A 19,305-nucleotide genomic window follows, 5' to 3' on the forward strand; every position below is an offset into this window, starting at 1 on the left:
CAAACTCTCTAGCATTATTTTTTAAAACATTAGTTTTATCTCACATATTAAAGATCAAATTGTCAATATATTTTGATTAAAAGTCAAATTGCCTTTATGTAACACTATTCATATAATTCAAAAGTCTTAAACAACTACCAACAATTCAATAAACATCTTTCAATACATAGAGAGAGGATGAGAGGCAAGTTCCTCAAGGTTTTGGCATCACCTTAATTAGGGTTAAATGACATGCTAATTTTTGTTTGGGTGTGTATATTATAAAGTCATAAATCATTGATGTGTGACACCCCTCGATCAAATCATCTTAAAGTTAGTGTATTATTTACTCATAATGGATAATTGATAAATCAACAACCAATTAAACTGGTCCTCAGTCCTGGGGCATCTTTTTTTTTTTCTCTCTTTTTCTTTTACTTTCATCTTTTTGCCGATGTTTAATCAACTTTATGGACCATTATCAATCTTTCTCTCCCCTAGGATTCGAGTCAAAATTTTCACTAAGTCACTCATTATAATATCATTATTTTTTAGATCGCACCTATAATTATTCTTTTCTTGTTATATATTTAATAAATTTAATTTAATACGTTGACAAAATAAAACGTTTTATATAATCATGCAATTATATCTATATTTTTAGATAATTATTCACGCAATCAATATAAAAATAGTTATTTTTACTGATATGATATTACATAATATGATACTCATATAAAATTATTTTACATTGATATTACATCAAATTAAATTCATATTTAATATTTAATAATTGCAGTAAATTTGGTTAACCTTGACTGTTATTTCATTATCATGTGTTTTCATATTGGGACTCAATTTTATGGTTATAGAAGCCTTGTATGCGATGTGCCTAGATATGGATTTATGGGGTACAAGATAAATCTGTGGAACAGCTTTTTATGAGCGTTAGGATGTAGAACTCCAACTCTACAAGTTGCTTGATTTAAAAATTTTGCAGAATAAATCGGATGGTCCGATTTGAAATTGAAAAAATTTGAATTTCGGCAGAAGGAAATTGGACTCTCCAGTTCGTTGCCTTTAACAACTCGGACCGTCCGTTTACCATGAAAAAACTCGTATAGTCCGAATTTTGTTATTCTGACACTACACCGATGTAAAGCACCTGTGTTCTCTATATCCCAATCCAACCCCATTGTTATCTCCATGTTTAAATTTAAAAGCGCCATATTGAATGAATGTGCATAAACCACTTCAAGTTTTATATATATAAGTAATTTTTTATTATTAGTTGTATTATTAATAGGTAAAAACTCAGAACTTCACGTGAAGTTGATATCTGAGAACTGTTAGATGAAAATTTAGTCAAATCAATCAAATCATTTAACGGCTCTCAAGTATCAATTTTATGTGAAGTCGACTGCACCTGAGTTTCCACCTTATTAATAATGCAGCAAAACAATAAATAAATAAATAAAAATACACAGGTCTCGTGAGCACAGTGTTAGTACATCACTGTCACAAACTCACATTCCACCGCTCCACTTTAGGTGAATCCAACAGAACCAAACAAGGCATGCAGATGCAATTTTAATTTTTCTCAAATTATTTCATGGACCACATTTATATTAGGGCCAATGCTACGATGCTGAAGTGAAAAAATTTCAACATGTATTGAAATGAGGTGGATACCTCTTATGAAGGACGCGTGGTCGTGTTGATATGATAGAATGAGACACGGACTGAGTGGCATTAATAGGACGCAGAAATTTGTCGAGTGTTATGAGGCAATTAAATGAAAAAGTATGTTTAAATTAACTGCTTAATCATTTTCTTAATTTTGGAAAGAGTTGGGTTGGTATTTATTTATGCAGTTGGGCTTTTTTTTGCTAAATCCATGAATTGGACTGATATTGTATGGAGATGATCCAAATTAAGTCATAGTCATATATATAATAAATAAGTTAGCTGTTCGGGAAAAAAAAAAAAGAGAGAGAAAGTTAGCTCATGAATTGTAGAGGGAAAAAACGAGTTAGTTGAAAAATTATTGCTTAATAATCACTGGTTGCATCACATTGAAATTAATTAAATAATTTATTCTTCAAAATATTAATCTGTTAACAATGATTTATTTCAGTTAACCAAATAGTAACATTGTCAGTCATTTAAGGAAATAGGGACTAATTTATTTTATTTTTAAATCACGAAATCAATTTTTTTTACAGTATTAAGTTTGAAATAATTTAATTTATAGTCAATATTTTCAATATAACGCTAATAATTACCAATTTAATAAAGCAAATTTTTTTTTGATAACCAAATACACATAAGTAACAATATTAGAATATTACATGCTATCCCGTCCCAGCAAGCAATGGAGACATAGGCTGTGTAGAGTCAGAGGATATACAGTCTGTGTTAGAGAAGGGGATTTATGTGGTTAGATTTATTCATCCCTAATGATGATGATTATGATGTTGGGGTTTTCGGTGTAGGCCCAACATATGAATTTTGTTATGATGTGGGATGGGCTTTTTGGTTCGATTTTTCGGTAGGTAAAATTATGAGTTAAAATTTTTACGAGTTGGATAGAGAAGAAAAGTTTTGGTAAAAAAGATTGATAATTATAACAGTAGAAAACAAAAATACAATGGTAGTTGCTAGTAATTGGTTAATTTAGAAAGGAAAATATATAAACGAACTCGAAAAAGTAAAATAAAAAGAAAAGATGTAACTCGAAAAAAGTAAAATAAACAGAAAATATGTAACAAAATAACTTAGTCAGAAAAATTATGATTAGAATTTAGAATATTGTTCAGAGTCAGTGTCATTTTGATAATTTGAAAATTAATAAGATTTAACGATTGAAAAAATTAGAAAATGAGAACTTTGGTTTGAAGAAAGAATTGTTTCAATTAAAATATAAGTAGATGTTTATTAAACCAACTAGGAATGATAAAAAAGTATCTACGTATTTTTAGAGACGTTAACAGTAGTTGTCATTGTTAAGTATGAGTTAATATTTTTGTAATTTATAATTAAAAAATTCTTGAAGAAGTCATGGTTGTTGTCCATGTACGTTTGTGTATTTTTATATATTGTTTATATATTTATATATTATCTGGAGATGGTGATAATGCATTCAAAAGCGGGATTGAAAAACCTTATAACCGAGTTTGCCGCGGAGTTAGGCGAACTATATAAAATTTATAGAGTTTGCCGGAGATATGGCGAAGTTGCCAAATTTTATAGAGTTTGTTGGCGGTTCGGCGAACTTGCTTAAATGCCAGGAAAAAAGAAAATGGGATTTAGGGAATTAAAGTTCATAAATCATGTTGGGAAAAATTAAACCCTTTTTTCATTTAAAAAAAAATCCCTTAGGATATGCATCTGATTAAGCAAAATGTAACGCTCAACACAAGACACACCTAGCAAGTGATTTGTGATCATATTCCGCGAAGGCCGTTTCTACCGTGCTGTAGCCGTTATGTTTCAGCAGGCGATAAACTGAGCTGGAGGCATCTTCTAGTAGACGCGTATTGATAAACTCCGCACGTACGCCGTTCTCCTTCCCGAGCTAATTATGCATGAGACTGCATGTGGTGCTTCACGCTCCTCGCTGTGCTTGACGCTGTCAAACCGAGGACAGACAGGAGGGATGCTTGGTGCAGGTAGAGATTGTACTGGAGCGACAAATAGAGGCTGAAGAAGATCCAGAAGGAAAGTCCAAAGACAATGGGAGGCAGAACGACCGACAGGCACACTTTAAGCGGACCTACGGAGGCTACCATCATAGGAAGTAGCTGATGGGTTAAGAGAAGTGTGTTCTCGTAAGCCATGTCGAAGGGGCAGCTGACCTCCGTGTAGGAAGTACAAGAACGACGGACAAAGTACATGAAGGTGGAGAAGGTTGGCCGGCTAAGAGAGCTTGTCCGAAAACACCTTATGCCGGTCTTCTGGACGGAGCAGACATTTTTTGGTGCAAAGAAGTTACGCCGGTTAATTTGGTTAGACGTGTTGTGTAAGAATTACGTTTATGTAACCTTCAATTCTAATATACGGTTTACTTCTATCTAATTTGTATTTTCTTGCAGTGATCAATTATGTATGTTAAGAAAATTATATTTTGATTTCACAATAGTTGCAATATTTACTCTGGTGTCTCTAAGTTTCAATATTGTCCAAAGTTAGTAAGAGTCTTACTTGTTCGGACGATTGGCCCATGAGAAAGGAGTCGAGCCCACTATTCTCCAGTCACCCATCTTAAGAAGATATATAGTCTCATTATGTTCGGTATAGGAAATTACGTTACATTACCTGCAGTAGTGGTATTTTCCAACATATACTTGTACTATTTAATAATGAATCGGATGTAAAGTAGTTAAGAAATTATTGAAATTTAACAATAATTGTTATTTCATTATAAAAACAAATTAAAAATACGTATTCCAGGCTAAATATAGCAAAATATATTTTATTCTTGAACCATATTATTTAATATGCAGTCTGATACTCTTAAGATATTATGGAGAAAATGAATTTCGAAGTTAACTTCTAAATCGGTTATTATTTTTGTTTTGTAGTTTTGTAAGAAGTAGTATAAGCTAATCGTTTTAAAAACCGAACCGGACTGGGTTGGTTCAACCCGGTTAAAGGAGAACTGGTGAGCCAAGCGATCCGAGTAAGCGTAAAGAAAGCAATTGGCAAAGAACCGGTTATTGTACCGGCCAAACTGAAGTTAACCGGTAAATAGGTAAAATAAGTAGGTTTTTTTTATGGTTTTTAAAGGTGTAAAAAAGAAAAACAAACCCCCGGTAAGACAGCCCAACTGTCCCCTTTCTGTCAGAAGAAAATCATAAAACCCCTTTGTATCTCCATCCGAGTTTCACGCCGCAACCACCCCGTTCACTTCCTGCGCCGCTACCAACAACAGTAGTGTCACGTTCTTGGCTTCATAGTAACCCTCAAAGCACAATTTGAGCGTTACTATCTGCCGCCGTAGAATGTCCGCCGTAAAACGCCGGCGCCATAAAAAATATGGTGCTGCTTCATTTGTTTTTCGTGTTTTTTGGGTTAATGTTGGAGTATTTATGTTAATGGATGCTGGTACGGTGTTAAATTTTTTATAATTATTATGTTGATTTTAAGAGATTACACAAAAAAAATGATGCCGATAAGTACTACACGAAATTTATTTTATTTGACAATATGTAGCTGATAAGATTTTTTAAAGGATTTAAATTTAAATTTTTGATGACCGAAGTTATAATTTTGAAGATGTAATTTTTAGATAGTTTATTTAGTTGAAAATTTATTGAATGTACAAAATTAAAAAGGACTTCTTCATTTTTTATAATTGTATGTCATATGTTAATAAACTTTTTGAATCCCAGTTAAAGTATGAATAGACTAATAAACCGTTGAGTTGGTCACTCTATGGATTCATTTGGTGGTTCGATTTTTGCAACCTTTTATAAAATACATATTAAAATATGCTCATACATTGCGAATAAACTGAACGATAAAGTGTGTGTTTGGGTTAGAGTTGGTTAAACTGAAAATTGAAAGAAATTAATTCTGTAAAATTAATTTCGAAGATAAGTGAGTTTGTACCCACATAATTTATGTTTGGCAATTCTATATTAAAATTAATTTGATAAAATGAAATTGTTTGGATAATGTTGGTTAAAATTTCTTTGTTCATAACAATAAGATCCTAATATTGGAAAAAATCTACGGTTAAAGAAGGAAATTAGTAAATTGCGTCCGATTTTATCTTAACCGAAAAAATTAATTATGTATAGAGGTTTTCGTGTGGGTGACGAGAATGGGGTTGGTTTACTGACACACGCAACTTTACTCGGTGTTCAGTTCAGGTCGTATCAGCGTCCATCATATGCCTGCAGCAATACTGTCACCGAGGTGAGAGAGAGACACCAGATAAGTGGAAGCAGCTCACCTCGGGAAATACATTTTCGCTTTTTTAAATAATTTGTTTTATCGTTGTGTTTCTCTGTAGAATTAAATATTTTTTACATGAAACCAAAGGATATTACTTCTGCTAAGACGTATAGTAACTAGTAATTAATACACATAGATAATGAGTAAAAAAATTAACTTACATAGTTAAGTTATTAATAAAATATTATTTTTTTTATTTGAAGTAGATAATAGTAAAATATACAAACTTTTGTTAACAAATATTTTTGGGCAAAATTATAATATAAAAATTGGATGATTTCTGAAGGATATTACACGAAAATCTAATTTTAGTATTAGCTTGTTTAAAAATTATTAATTAGGCAACAAAAGAGTGACTCATGAAATAATTATGTTAAGTCCAATATGGTAAACGATGAGGTCCAGTTTCGAAAATAGTTATTTAAAGGAACTTCGAAAATGATTTCATTAATTAACTTAGATCTTGCAGCCAAATTTTCGTTCCATAATAACATCATTGGAATTAACTTGCTAATTAAATATTTCAAAATGGAACGACAGTACGGTAAGTTAAATAAGAAACCGGCTCTGGTGTTATACTTTCCACCGGTTACCATCAAATATTGTTTTTCACGGGGCCTGGGTATATATCCATCGTGTGCGTCAGGGATACAGAATGAGCAATCCTCTTTCAGTGTGAGTGAAACCCACCCGTAAAATTTTCCACAGTCATTACCCATGAACACCGGCAAGTACAGGCTCTATGCTGTGCGCAAGGGACGTATTCCTGGAATCTACACAAATTGGGAGGACTGTAAAAAACAAGTTAATGGCTTTCCAGATGCAGAGTTTAAAGGTTTCCGCCTGCTGAGAGACGCCGAACATTGGTTGGGAGTTGTTGATCCAGCATTGACACTACCCACACCTCCGGAGGTAGATTCTGTAGTTCATCCTCACACGGGACCGTTTGAGCAACCGGTCTCTTTATCCAAACACTTCTACAACATGCATGTGGGCTCAGGAGTGGGTGAGTCATCGCAGAAAGCAGTTGTTCCGTGTTCTCAGATTCCAGAAGGTTTTGGTGCGACTGTTGGTACGATTACGCCAGTGGTTTCTCTTTTCTTATTATTTTTTCCCGTGTATCCTGGCATTGAGTAACTTTTGCTGTTTGTAATTGTCACCCGTGTTCAGGACCGAACATTGTTCCGGAGAATTGTATTACTCAGTTTGCAGTGTTTGAGGACTTGGAGGTCTATCTCATTCGTCTCTGCTGCCAGCTGAGGCTTGATTATCCGGTGTTTAACCGGCGTGAATTTTTCTCCGACAATGGTGAGTTACTTCATGGCTACTGGGTGACACTGCGATCACAACAACGAGATGTTAGCTGGATCGTGGAGGGTGGTTTCTCATCGGACGAGCAGACCGCAAGACAGGACGCCTCATTCAAAATGTTGGGTAAGGTGCTGTCTTTAGTGGGGAAGGAAATTCACGACTACAACTATAGGATCGTTGCCGCCTTGAGAGTGCGGGTTGAGGAACTGGAAAGGCAACTACGAGTATGTGTTCAACAGCGAATCCGGGATCTGGAACACGAGAACCGAAAGCTTAGGTCTGATCTTCAGAAGTATAACGACTTATTCGAGACTTGAATAGAGGGCTCACCTTGTTTGCAATTATCTACGCTTACAGTTTAGCAGCTTATTGTTAAGTCCTTCTCCGTAACTGATGTTTATATTTAGTAGTCATTCCAGTTTACGTTTCCGTTCTGTTAACTGCAACGGTGACTCTTGTAAGTTGGAGATAGGTAATGTTGTTGTTGGGGTTTAGGGTTGGTTTCCAATCATTTTCAACGAGGGTTAATGAACTACTTATGCAATTGTTCAGTTTAATCAGATATTGTCGTCGGGTTTGTCACTTAATATTACGCAAAGTTATTTTATTTAACTTTACGCTGCTAAACGTTGGCATGCTGTACTAACAAATATGGACCCAAGTATTAGACCTCTAATAATGAATTTAATTTACTAACCCAGGAACTCCACAGTGGAAGCAACTACTACAACACCACAAAATTTTGAGTACTAGCAGACCTTGATATGGTTTCTTGTTTAAATTAATATAATTTCTTTTCGTCCCATACAGTCGGGTATAGTCTGCTACGACTGCCATAGGATATCACTAAGACATCTGATCATTCTGATGGGAAGGAAGGTGATGTTTCTCCTGTGTAGTCACACAGACGTGAATAGGCCTGCGGATCCAGTGGACAAAGGTTGAAGTCTGGTTGGGTAAAGGGAGGGAGACTCCATACATTGAATTTGAAGTTAGGGTCAGCTATGAGTGAATTTTTGCTTGTGCTGTATTGTTCCAGAAGAGGGCCACAGATATGACGTCCTTCGGCCCATTACGCTCCATTGTTCCCAAAAAAACCCACGAATAAGATACCCAAACATGGGGTTGGCTATGCGGTATGAGTAGAATTGGGCCCTTCTTGATGACGTTAGGTAAATACAATTAGCATTGCCTTCATTTTTTATTAGTCACACGTGTCTCCTGTTTACAAACTGCGATGTTATTGGGATTCTTCTTAAGCACACTTCTTACCTTACCCACTGTACTCTCACTCTATTGTGCAGTTGCTTGTACTGTTCCTGATGGAGTTACAGAAAGAGAAGAGCGTTGAGGAGGCGGTGAAGCGTCGAAAGAGAGGAACCAAGGATGAATCTCTGGAGCCTGTAACCACCGTGGACGATGCAGTCAGTGGTGTAGCTGATCATACACAGGTATGACAATGTTGTTCTTTTTCTGCAATGCTAAGGTTTCTTTTTACTTTTCGCTTCTTATCACCCGTCTAAGCATCACTTACACATGGGTAAAGTGACGTGCTTCCCTTCTGTCAACGTTGTGCAGAAAGCATCAACTGGAGATAACATGATTTTGGGGATCCTGACGACGCAGGCGAACCAAATACAAGCCTTAACGGCAGTTGTGGCACAGCACGGTCGAGTGCTGGAACTTCTAGCATCTTTGAATGTACCGGCTTCTTGTGACAAGAAACCTAAGATGGATCTGAATCTAAACTTGCATCCCTCAGGCGTGGATATTTACGGTAAAAATGGAACACTTCAGGAGCCGGTGAAAGTGGTGGCGAATGCCGGAACTCTCTCAGGTGAAGCTCCGACACGCCAACAGTGTCCTCCACCAGAACAAGTGGACGTTGCCCGGGGTTTATCGGGCCAAACGCCTACAAGGATGTCGAGGGTCAACAAGGGAAAAGCCGGCACACGCCAACCAGCATCGGAACTCAACTTACAGGTTTTTATTTCTCAAAATGATTTTCGATTCGTGTTATTTTAACCTTTTTTTAAAAGAAATTTTTCGTCGTATTAGAATACATATGTATATGTAATTTCGTTCATCGCAGAGAAAGCTTTCATTTAAAGATGAAGGGAATTCCTCAGAAGACCTCATAAGAAACATAAGGTCAACAGGTCCTGGCTCTCCATGGACATTTTACACACACCGGAGCGCGGACATTAAGTCGGAGGAGACTCCAAAGGTACATGAAACACTGCATGGAAACCCTGGATGAACATTGATTTGATTCTTTATGTTCTTCTTGTTTAGTTTTCATCATTGATGTCGAAATGAAGAAATATTTTGGGTCTGGGATAATTTTTTTTTTGTCTACTTCCTTTGGCCAAGTTTTTGGCCTCTTTAACCTTTTTCTTGGGCCAGCATATATGCCAAATTTGGAATTTGAAATTTTTTGGTTAAGTTTTTTGCACAACATTTGCAAGTCCAGTATGGTTACCATTGCGGTTTCAGGGGCCACTAATAGATCTTGGGCCCTAGGTGGATTCAGTTAGGCCCAATAGCCTTGTCATAATCTGATTGGAATGCATTTGTTATTAATCACTATTGTATGGATCCCTTTATTTTTTTTTCCGCTTGGGTTGTTTACCGCGGAAACCGTCAACTGTTTATGTATTCCTATGCAAATGAAATATTCTTTCGTAGCATGTTTGGGTTTCTTAATGGTATATTCTTGTTGGGCCACAATACTAACATACTTATGAAAATTTATTTCCTAAAATCCAACACCGTGATCGCGAGGCAGTGCCTGGACCTCTCATTCTGGCCCCCGCCAGGGATGCAGTTTGTCGGCCACGAACTCGCTGTTGCAGCCTACATCTTCGGCAACGGGCTATCACCGAGGTAAGCCGTTACATAATTAGGGTTGTCTTCTTTAGAAGTGCACAATTTTTTTTAGCATCAGAAACTAGTTTCCCTACTGACCACGGTTTTCTCCTCGTTATGTCGACCTGTCAGCGAAATCCTGGTGGAAAATGAACATTGCATCGGGAATAGGGAAGCCCTCTTGACATTACGCCCTGGAGAGGAGGTCGTTGACGACGTAAGCAACTCCAACTCATTAATTTCATCGCAACATAATTTCGTTGTTTCAGATTACATTCGCTAATTGTTTGCGGCTAAATTGACCCACACGTAGGTTATCAACCTTGTCGTAGCAATGGTTTCCTCAAATAAGGCTGAGAAACGACGGTGGTGGCTACCAACCACCTTTGCGGTGATTTTCTTAACCGGTTACATTTTGTTTTTGCAAAATGATCTGTGGTTTTTTTTGGCAGTAAAACTCATTCATGAGCTTCCGTCCCCCAAATGATAATTGTTGCAGCAAATTGCTAGTAACCCAGGCCACCACTGCAAGGCAACTCTTGATTACATCGTAGCAAAGTACACGGGGTTCGCCGACAATTTATTGAAGGTGATACTTGTTAGACCTAAGAAATTTATTAGCCGTTTAGGAAGAAGTAATAGTTGCAATCTGACTGCCTCTGGTCCCTCTTGGTGCAGATTTATGTTCCGCTCCACATGCGAGGCCATTGGTATTTGATGATTGTTGACATGTGGGATGAAAATTTGATTTATCTAGATTCATTAAAGTCTAGTGTGGACCGACAGGCTCGAATAGATAAAATGCTGGAAGTCGTGAGTTACTCTGACATATTATTCTAGTCTAATTTCCTTCTCCTTTTCCAATTTTTTTTATATCAACTTAGTTATAGACTTTGTTCTATTGATACAAGGACATGACTGCCCCTTCAACAATAAGCAAAATTGGTTCCCCTTTTCTTCATAATTTTTAAGACTCATACCACCCATGCTTATAACAATATATATGTCACAAATCACTGTAGGCTCGGTTACTTGAGCTGTTGTTGTCGGAGACGTCTTCATACTTCGGCAAGACGACTGTGCCGAAGTCTATCTCCAAGTTTAGGATCCAGGAGCCACAGATTTCTCAACAGGCAGCCGACTCGTATGCTGTGAACTCTATATCACTTTCGTATCTGCCGTGGTTAATTTACTCTTTATAACCATAATTTCTGCGTTCGCAGCAACGACTGCGGAGTTTGGGTTGCAGAGTGGATGATCCAGTACGATTTATGGGCATCTTATGACCTTCAGGTTGGATAATTAAAGACTTTACCAAATTGCTTTCTTTGATGTAAAAGATGTGGGTTTTAGTACATGTGGTTGTAATGAATGTATGTGTTACCATTATGTGTATGCCTTACAGGTGATCAATGAACACACCAGAATGACCATTGCTGTTGATCTAGTTATGGGTGAGCACAACCCAATCTCCGAAGAAGTTCAACAAAAAGCGGTTCAATTCTGGGACACGAATATGATATGCTCTTACTTGAAAGGAGCTAGACCAAGAAAGAGGACCCGTAGTCCTGTGGGGCCACTAAGTCCCTAGGTTATATGTGGCTGAAAGTATAAACTTTTTTGGGTTGTTGAATGCAGTATGGAATGCTTTAATGGATCTTTGGTAATAGGAATTGGTCTTGGTTAGACACTTTTGTAGGTAGTGAATTTTTTTACTTAGAGTGACAGAACCACAATCTGGGTACAACCAACCTTGTCGTGTGACCGCACCTATTGGGGTAACATTAGTTGGAGTTAAATGCGTCAACAGAGATCTGCTTTGCTTTAATTTTTTTTTTGTGCCCATACATGCGCCTGATGAAATTTTTTGGATTGTAATTGTTGGTCACTATTGTACTCAGAAGTCAAAGTAATCGTATAGGATGATGTGAATGTTCCTCTGTAGATACAAATTGTATATGAAATGCTACTCCATATTCAGTAAGTACACTTGTTCCTGCCGATGGAAAGTAGTCCAAGTGATTGAACCAACCTCCCGAGGAATAACTAGTTTTAATATTACATTTGTTAACAACCCATGCACATGGAAAACATGAGCGAGTGAAATATTTAGTCTATGGTACCATAGACTCAATTCTAACCACTTATAAAGACTGTAATCAGAAGTCGCGATTGAATGTTCACTAGCTAGTTTCCTTGATTAAAGCCTTTAAAAATTTTAACTTACCACCGCTAGCACGAAAACTCAAATAGAACATGCCTGCATTTTTTTGCTCTTCAATAGAACAAGGCTGGTTAAAAACAGTTGAAAGTAATTTATGATAACGCTATACTGTCAAGTAACAACAATGGCATACTAAATGGAGGTGGATCTGCCAGCAAATGGAAGACTATCAAAAGTTATGTTACGCGTTACTGTTACTAGTCATACTATTGGATTCAGTAATCTCATGTTAATCCTCAATGATATATCAAAGAGTCTTAATTAATTTACGCCTACCCATTACTAATTCGTGTATTCACTTCGTTACTCTCATGTTAATCTTTCAATGGTCTCCTCAGATGCTAGTTGCACTTCATGCTACCATCAAAACAAGGCTATTAGACACACTTCATGTAACGAACGTACACAAATAGCAAATACTTCCCTGCAAGAATTTTCCACCCTAAACATATAACAAGTGATCCACATCTCATTAATCAGTGCTTGAATTTACATTTCATTGGCACTTAAGTAGCCATTCTTTTTACCCAGCAAATAATAAACTCAAGCATATATAAGAACTAACACTTAAAATAACAAAGACCATAAACCACTTCTATTATCACACGAAACAGAATTCTCTAAGGAACACCGAATTGGACAACTATTTATGCTGCGGAGCTCGAACCCAATCTTGAACTGAGATAAGTTATTTCAGTCATCAGCTGCATAGGTAAAAGTAAACATAATTACTCAATTCTGGTTTGAACATCTATTTTAACGTGCCATTAGAACATGAGTGCAGAAGTCAGTTATTTGAGTACGACTAGGAAACAAAAACCACATACCTGTGCTATTACTTCGTCGGTGTTACTTATCGTGTTCGGCTCCCATTCCATAGTCTCCTTATGTCCAGCTGCAGCAGAAATTTCATGTTGTGAGGTAATCTTCGAACCTGATGCCTCCAGCCAAATCGGTGCACACAAATTATTGGGACCGGTAACACCTTTCTTCCCTTGTTCGAATCGGATCTGCACGCCAAACAGCTGAATGAGGCCATCGTAAGGAAACAAAAACACCTAATTTTTTAAAAGGAAAACTATGCTTGCTACAATCAACATGGGTATGCGGTGTTCTCACCCATTCCGTCGGTGAAGACTCCTCCGACCCTAAAGTTGTAGCCTGAAAATCTTTGCTCTCTTCAGATTTGGAAACAAAGGACCGGTCGGCGTTGCAGTGTCGTTTTGTGTGACCCGTTTTGCGGCAACGGGTGCAGCGCCTCTTCCGTCCGCCCTGCCTCCTCACACGAGGGGCACCCTTAGTCTTCGCAACAACAGGGTCGTGTAAGTCAACCATATCAAGAGCTTTCTTCTGACCCCCATTTTCAGGGCCTCTATCCAGTTCTTGACACAGCGCATGGAGACCTTTAAGCGCCTGTGTGAAAGACAAAGGGCTCTTGGCTCCAACATAAAGCATCCACTGTGCGGCTGCATGAAGTGCACCATGGCGCAACAAGAAACCAATTTCACTACCAACTTCCGTGATCTCAGCATACTTATCCAACGACTTTGCATCCTTTCGCCACCTCTTCAGAACCAGGCTATTAGGAATTCGAGTCAAGTGCTCATGCTTCATTACAAAAAACATATGCCTACAAGGTATTCCCTTTTGCCTCCAAAAATTGCATGCGCACTCCATTTTCCTTGAAACCCTATCGTACAGGACAATCACCTCTCTACCTGGGTCACCGTATTCCTCCAACGTGTACACCATTGTAGTTGAACGTCTTATCTTAGCTACAAAATTAACTGCACCGACACCCACTATTTCCTTCTTCGCATCAACGAATATCTCCCGTGTGTATGCATCTGCAGCATACCTTTCAAGAGGATCCAAACAAGTTGTCATTACTGGCATCCCATGGAGTGATCTAAATTGTGCAACTAATTCGTTATTTCGGTACTCTCGCACGACTGTTCTCACCCATTCCGTCGGTGAAGACTCCTCCGACCCTAAAGTTGTAGCCTGAAAATCTTTGCTCTCTTCAGATTTGGAAACAAAGGACCGGTCGGCGTTGCAGTGTCGTTTTGTGTGACCCGTTTTGCGGCAACGGGTGCAGCGCCTCTTCCGTCCGCCCTGCCTCCTCACACGAGGGGCACCCTTAGTCTTCGCAACAACAGGGTCGTGTAAGTCAACCATATCAAGAGCTTTCTTCTGACCCCCATTTTCAGGGCCTCTATCCAGTTCTTGACACAGCGCATGGAGACCTTTAAGCGCCTGTGTGAAAGACAAAGGGCTCCTGGCTCCAACATAAAGCATCCACTGTGCGGCTGCATGAAGTGCACCATGGCGCAACAAGAAACCAATTTCACTACCAACTTCCGTGATCTCAGCATACTTATCCAACGACTTTGCATCCTTTCGCCACCTCTTCAGAACCAGGCTATCAGGAATTCGAGTCAAGTGCTCATGCTTCATTACAAAAAACATATGCCTACAAGGTATTCCCTTTTGCTTCCAAAAATTGCATGCGCACTCCATTTTCCTTGAAACCCTATCGTACAGGACAATCACCTCTCTACCTGGGTCACCGTATTCCTCCAACGTGTACACCATTGTAGTTGAACGTCTTATCTTAGCTACAAAATTAACTGCACCGACACCCACTATTTCCTTCTTCGCATCAACGAATATCTCCCGTGTGTATGCATCTGCAGCATACCTTTCAAGAGGATCCAAACAAGTTGTCATTACTGGCATCCCATGGAGTGATCTAAATTGTGCAACTAATTCGTTATTTCGGTACTCTCGCACGACCAACTCCAAATTTTTAACCATATCAAGGAGACTGTGCCTAGACTTAAGAAAATTCTTCACGTATGCGTTAATGCCTTCGCACCGGGATGTTGTCCGAAACCCTGCACAGAACTTGTCCTGTAAATACGCATTAGCCCACATCATCCTCTTCTGAAAAGTTTCTTTGGCCCAAAAACTGTTCTGCAACCCATACTCTTCAATGGCATCATCCCACTCAGCCTCAAATTCATCTATTTCCATTTCTGAATACAGCCACCGGGTGAAACATTGTCGTAGTCCCTCTTCCTTCACATTAGCGGTTACATTCTTCTCCATATGCCAAGCACACAATCGATGCGTTGCCTCCGGAAAAACAGACTTGATTGCAGCTTTCATTGAATCACAGCCATCCGTGACGACAACCGACGGCTTCTTGTTACACATGACTTCCAACAAATTTTCCAGCAACCACTTATAAGACCCAACGCTTTCATCTAACACCACGCCAAACCCAAATATTGTCGTCTGCTTATGGTTATTCACACCAGAAAATATCACCAGCGGCCTCTGATATTTATTTTTCTTGTAGGTCGAATCAAAGGCTAGAACATCCCCAAAGTATTGGTAATCAACTCTACTGCCACCATCCGCCCAAAACATATTGGCTAGCATATTATCCTTAGTAAGATTATACCTAGCCATCGACATCGGATCAGCCCCCGCTTTCCCCTCCAAGTATACAACAGCGGCGTTAGCGTCCCCATCAATAATCTTTGCACGCTTAGCCTTGTTAATATAATTGTAAGCATCCTTCTTAGTGAAGCCCATTAGAGAATAGCCACCAGACTGTCCAGCCATATACCCCAGAATCTTAGACGTCGGAACACCATGAGCCTGCATACCAGATATTTGTGCCTTAGCGGAACAATTTATTTCTCTAAAATTCGTCATCATATGAACCATATATGTCGGAGTTAAATCGTGGTTATGATCCAATACTATTTTTCTCACCCTCCATATACCACTGACCACATCAAGGTAGATTGACAACTTTGCCTCACAATTTGTCCGCGTTTCCGGTTTATGACTTCTCTGCCTATCTAGCCTATCATAGTGACGACGTTCTCTCAGGCCCGCTCTATTACAAAAAAATCTACGACGAATAACCCTTCCACTGTCATCTTTTCCCGAGTCACCCTTTCGAATACCAAAACCAAAACATTTGCCTAACATCCTGTAAAATTCATATGCTGCTTCATCGCTACGGAATGCCTTGTTCATTATATCTTCCTTACTCAACTGCAATACATCTCGATACTCATCGGCTTCTTCATCCGACAATTCATATCCACTCTCAGCCATTCAAAATTTTCAGTAAATTTTGGAGTTCACTAAATTCAACAACGAATACCCTGGAAGATTATTTCCATCAAGATAAATAATAAAAGTAACTGCTCAGTAACACAGCAACAACAAATCTCGTCACCATTGTGATTCATTAATTACGAAAATACAATACTGCAGTGGCATAATAGGATATTTCATAAACAATTACTCATCAACATGCAGCAAAAATATCTGACATCACAAACTACTCATCAACTTAGTCTAAACAATTTTACAATCAACCATTCAGCAACAATAACAACTTCTTTTTATTTCTAAAAATTATTCTCAACCATCATTACTTCAGAAAAATAATTTACATCACAAATTATATGAATTAGCAACAAATTCCCCATAAAACTTACAAATAAAGAAAACTTGGTATCAACTGCATATACTTATTTTTCATCACATCCTCAAAAATAAGTAGAAGATGAAAACTTACAATTTCGATGGCCAAAAAGAGGACTCTGATTCTTGAATTTCGTCTTCTCTTTTCTGTCTTCCTCTATTCAGATCTTATTGTTGGGATTGGATGAACTGGTGAAAGTTGAAACCTGAAAGAAGGGTTTAAGGAAGCGCTGTCTTGAGGCAACGGGGTTTCAACGGTAACAAGCATTATCTTCAATGTACAAAATTAAACTGTTCTGTTAGAAAAACTTACCGGAGTAAATGGTTTGGACATAAATCAGCGCCGCTCTTGCTCGTATCCCTTTGTACCCTTCCATTTTTTCGCCCTATCACTGTCTATGCCCGTCACCCTTCCCCTTCCTGAAATCGTTACAGCGTGGGTTACCCTAGTTCTTCCAAGGTTCCAACACTTATTATTATTATTATTATTATTATTATTATTATTATTATTATTATTATTATTATTGTTGAGAGTAAGCCCAGAGAGCATCCCAATCTATTTTTCTTCAACGCATAACATAGCTTCAAAAAAAATTTTTGGGCTTCAAATCAAATTGGCCCAAACACTTAACCACCTTAATTAACATAATCTACTACCTAACTTATTAATCACTTTGACAAGTTAAAGCCTGTTGTTTCTCTGCTTCCGTCAGATTTGTTTTGTCTTGGGAAACATCTTTACACGCGTCTAATATCCATGCACTCCACCTAGTTTCAGCATGAAAAGAAAATTCTTCATTTCATCACCGTAGCACTGCCCTTATATTAGGACCACCCATGCAAGCAATTAGATTCGAAAATTTCTAAATATTGCAAATACTACAAATATTGATTATTCTGTTTGCCCCTTCGTAATTGAACTTTTTATGAAGAAAACAATACAATTAGTTTGCATTCTTATAATATACATGTAATTTCTTTGCATGTCTTCTTCAATAAATTCTACACCATACTATAATCTTTATTTAATACACCCTAACTAGTAAAACACATAAAAGAAAGAAAAATAATTATCTCTTTTATTTTTTAATTTATTAAAAAATTAATATATTTAAACAATGAAATTACTTAAATACATTAAGTTTTTAATAGATTTATACAATGAAAATTAGTTGTCAAGCTTAATTACCTAACCCATTATGTGGCAGGCCATTTTTGGTGGAGTCATTTTCATTCAAAATTTTATAGTAAATTGCAAACATTCCAGATTCCACCATATATAATAGTTTAAAAATAAATAAATAATTAAATATTCCACTAGGATTATGTGGATGATGATGGTGAGTGGTCACTGTTGTTCTAACAATTCCAAGAAGTCAAGGTTGTCTAAATCGTGGGACCCACTCCATTGTTTGTCCCAAAAGCATCAACAATCTCGTGAGTCTTTTCTATGATCATTATGCTCTCTATAATATAATCTCACGATATATATATATATATATATTTGTCTTTTTATTTAATTTTTAATTTAACATATTAAGAATTAATTTGTTGTAATACTGAGTTTTATTTAAAAATTTATTATTAACTAATAAATTACCGTATATATAAAATAGAATTCAAACTTTTAATACTTACTTAAATAGATTAATAAAATAATTATTAGACCAACCTAACTTAATTATAATCTAGCATTATATTATACTAAACTAAACTAACCTTATTTCATTCCCAAAATAATGTAGTAGTAATAATAATCTATCCCTTGTAGATTGCAATTTCATTTGTGTGTCTTTTTCACCATGAGGCCCACTATAAGACACCATAGTCTAAGATTATTGATGAATCATTTGGGATCAACCATCATAATCATATCATAATCCATAAACATTAAAGTCTCCATACACTTAAATATACCATTTAATCATCATCTCAAAACCACACTTTTCTTAAGATTATCATACATTTTTTATTTTTTCTTAAATTATAAATACACCCAAAATTAGAAAAAAAAATCATAAGGTACATGAGAACAAAAAAAAAACCTTTAGAACTTTTTTTTTTTTATTGTCCACGGTATCCCCCAACTCGATAGATCAAAAACTAATCCGTCGCGAATCTAAGCTCCATTTAAGGGTCTACATGCATAAGGCGAAATTCGAACCCCCGACACTTGTTTAATCGAATGAGTGAGCTGACCACTCGATCGACTAATAAACACACAGTTATTGTCATAAAGAATTATCCATTTTTTATTAGCTCCACAATCACACATAATTATCTTAGTATTATTAACATTCATAATTAATTTTTACATATTATTTAGTAATTTTTAATGGTATGTGGCATGTCTTTCTCGGTTGGTTAAGCACTTTACTTGGTTTATCAGAAAAAACGAATTAAGAAAGACAACAAATCTAGGGCATGGATCTCCACTGCAGAGCATTCCC

The 19,305-nt window shown here is 37.1% G+C and overlaps 3 protein-coding genes across 6 annotated transcripts; 2 read left to right on the forward strand and 1 right to left on the reverse strand.

Moving 5' to 3' along the window:
• On the forward strand, window positions 6,482–7,838 carry LOC107622074. Its single transcript, XM_016323999.2, has 2 exons — window positions 6,482–7,012; window positions 7,111–7,838. Exons 1-2 carry the CDS (start codon window positions 6,658–6,660, stop codon window positions 7,566–7,568), a joined length of 813 nt encoding a protein of 270 aa, XP_016179485.1. The 5' UTR covers window positions 6,482–6,657; the 3' UTR covers window positions 7,569–7,838.
• LOC107624248 lies at window positions 8,543–12,103 on the forward strand. 2 transcript variants are annotated; one of them, XM_016326733.2, is made up of 11 exons: window positions 8,545–8,702; window positions 8,830–9,234; window positions 9,344–9,478; window positions 10,040–10,137; window positions 10,252–10,336; window positions 10,433–10,510; window positions 10,619–10,708; window positions 10,798–10,932; window positions 11,142–11,263; window positions 11,343–11,412; window positions 11,525–12,103. In XM_016326733.2, the coding sequence occupies exons 1-11, from the start codon at window positions 8,574–8,576 to the stop codon at window positions 11,708–11,710; spliced, it is 1,533 nt and encodes a 510-aa protein (XP_016182219.1). In that variant the 5' UTR covers window positions 8,545–8,573; the 3' UTR covers window positions 11,711–12,103. The 2 variants fall into 2 exon arrangements, with proteins under 2 accessions (XP_020968857.1, XP_016182219.1); XM_021113198.1 differs by lacking the exon at window positions 10,798–10,932 and having other exon boundaries at window positions 8,543–8,702.
• Window positions 12,737–17,330, reverse strand: LOC107622873 (protein FAR1-RELATED SEQUENCE 5-like). 3 transcript variants are annotated; one of them, XM_021113197.1, is made up of 7 exons: window positions 17,169–17,330; window positions 16,950–17,061; window positions 15,096–16,530; window positions 13,463–14,252; window positions 13,171–13,353; window positions 12,993–13,047; window positions 12,737–12,962 (listed from the first exon to the last, which is right to left on the reverse strand). In XM_021113197.1, coding segments are annotated over exons 3-7 (2,415 nt in total). In that variant the 5' UTR covers window positions 16,481–16,530; window positions 16,950–17,061; window positions 17,169–17,330; the 3' UTR covers window positions 12,737–12,960. The 3 variants fall into 3 exon arrangements, with proteins under 3 accessions (XP_020968856.1, XP_020968854.1, XP_020968855.1); XM_021113195.1 differs by lacking the exon at window positions 13,463–14,252 and having other exon boundaries at window positions 13,171–13,368; window positions 14,306–16,530; XM_021113196.1 differs by lacking the exon at window positions 13,463–14,252 and having other exon boundaries at window positions 12,737–13,047; window positions 14,306–16,530.

The sequence above is a fragment of the Arachis ipaensis genome, chromosome B10 (genome assembly GCF_000816755.2).
Source record: "Arachis ipaensis cultivar K30076 chromosome B10, Araip1.1, whole genome shotgun sequence".
NCBI lineage: Eukaryota > Viridiplantae > Streptophyta > Magnoliopsida > Fabales > Fabaceae > Arachis > Arachis ipaensis.

What these genes read in the sequence shown, in the direction of transcription:
- LOC107622873 (XM_021113195.1), bottom strand. Translation starts at nt 16,480, where the DNA reads ATGGCTGAGAGTGGATATGAATTGTCGGATGAAGAAGCCGATGAGTAT. An exon ending in AGTCTTCACCGACGGAATGG is followed by an intron (nt 13,369 to 14,305) that starts GTGAGAACAGTC and finishes GGCCTCATTCAG; the next exon opens with CTGTTTGGCGTGCAGATCCG. An exon ending in CCGACGAAGTAATAGCACAG is followed by an intron (nt 13,048 to 13,170) that starts GTATGTGGTTTT and finishes TTACCTATGCAG; the next exon opens with CTGATGACTGAAATAACTTA.
- LOC107622074 (XM_016323999.2), top strand. Translation starts at nt 6,658, where the DNA reads ATGAACACCGGCAAGTACAGGCTCTATGCTGTGCGCAAGGGACGTATT. An exon ending in AGGTTTTGGTGCGACTGTTG is followed by an intron (nt 7,013 to 7,110) that starts GTACGATTACGC and finishes ACCCGTGTTCAG; the next exon opens with GACCGAACATTGTTCCGGAG.
- LOC107624248 (XM_016326733.2), top strand. Translation starts at nt 8,574, where the DNA reads ATGGAGTTACAGAAAGAGAAGAGCGTTGAGGAGGCGGTGAAGCGTCGA. An exon ending in CATCGGAACTCAACTTACAG is followed by an intron (nt 9,235 to 9,343) that starts GTTTTTATTTCT and finishes CGTTCATCGCAG; the next exon opens with AGAAAGCTTTCATTTAAAGA. An exon ending in GGGCATCTTATGACCTTCAG is followed by an intron (nt 11,413 to 11,524) that starts GTTGGATAATTA and finishes TATGCCTTACAG; the next exon opens with GTGATCAATGAACACACCAG.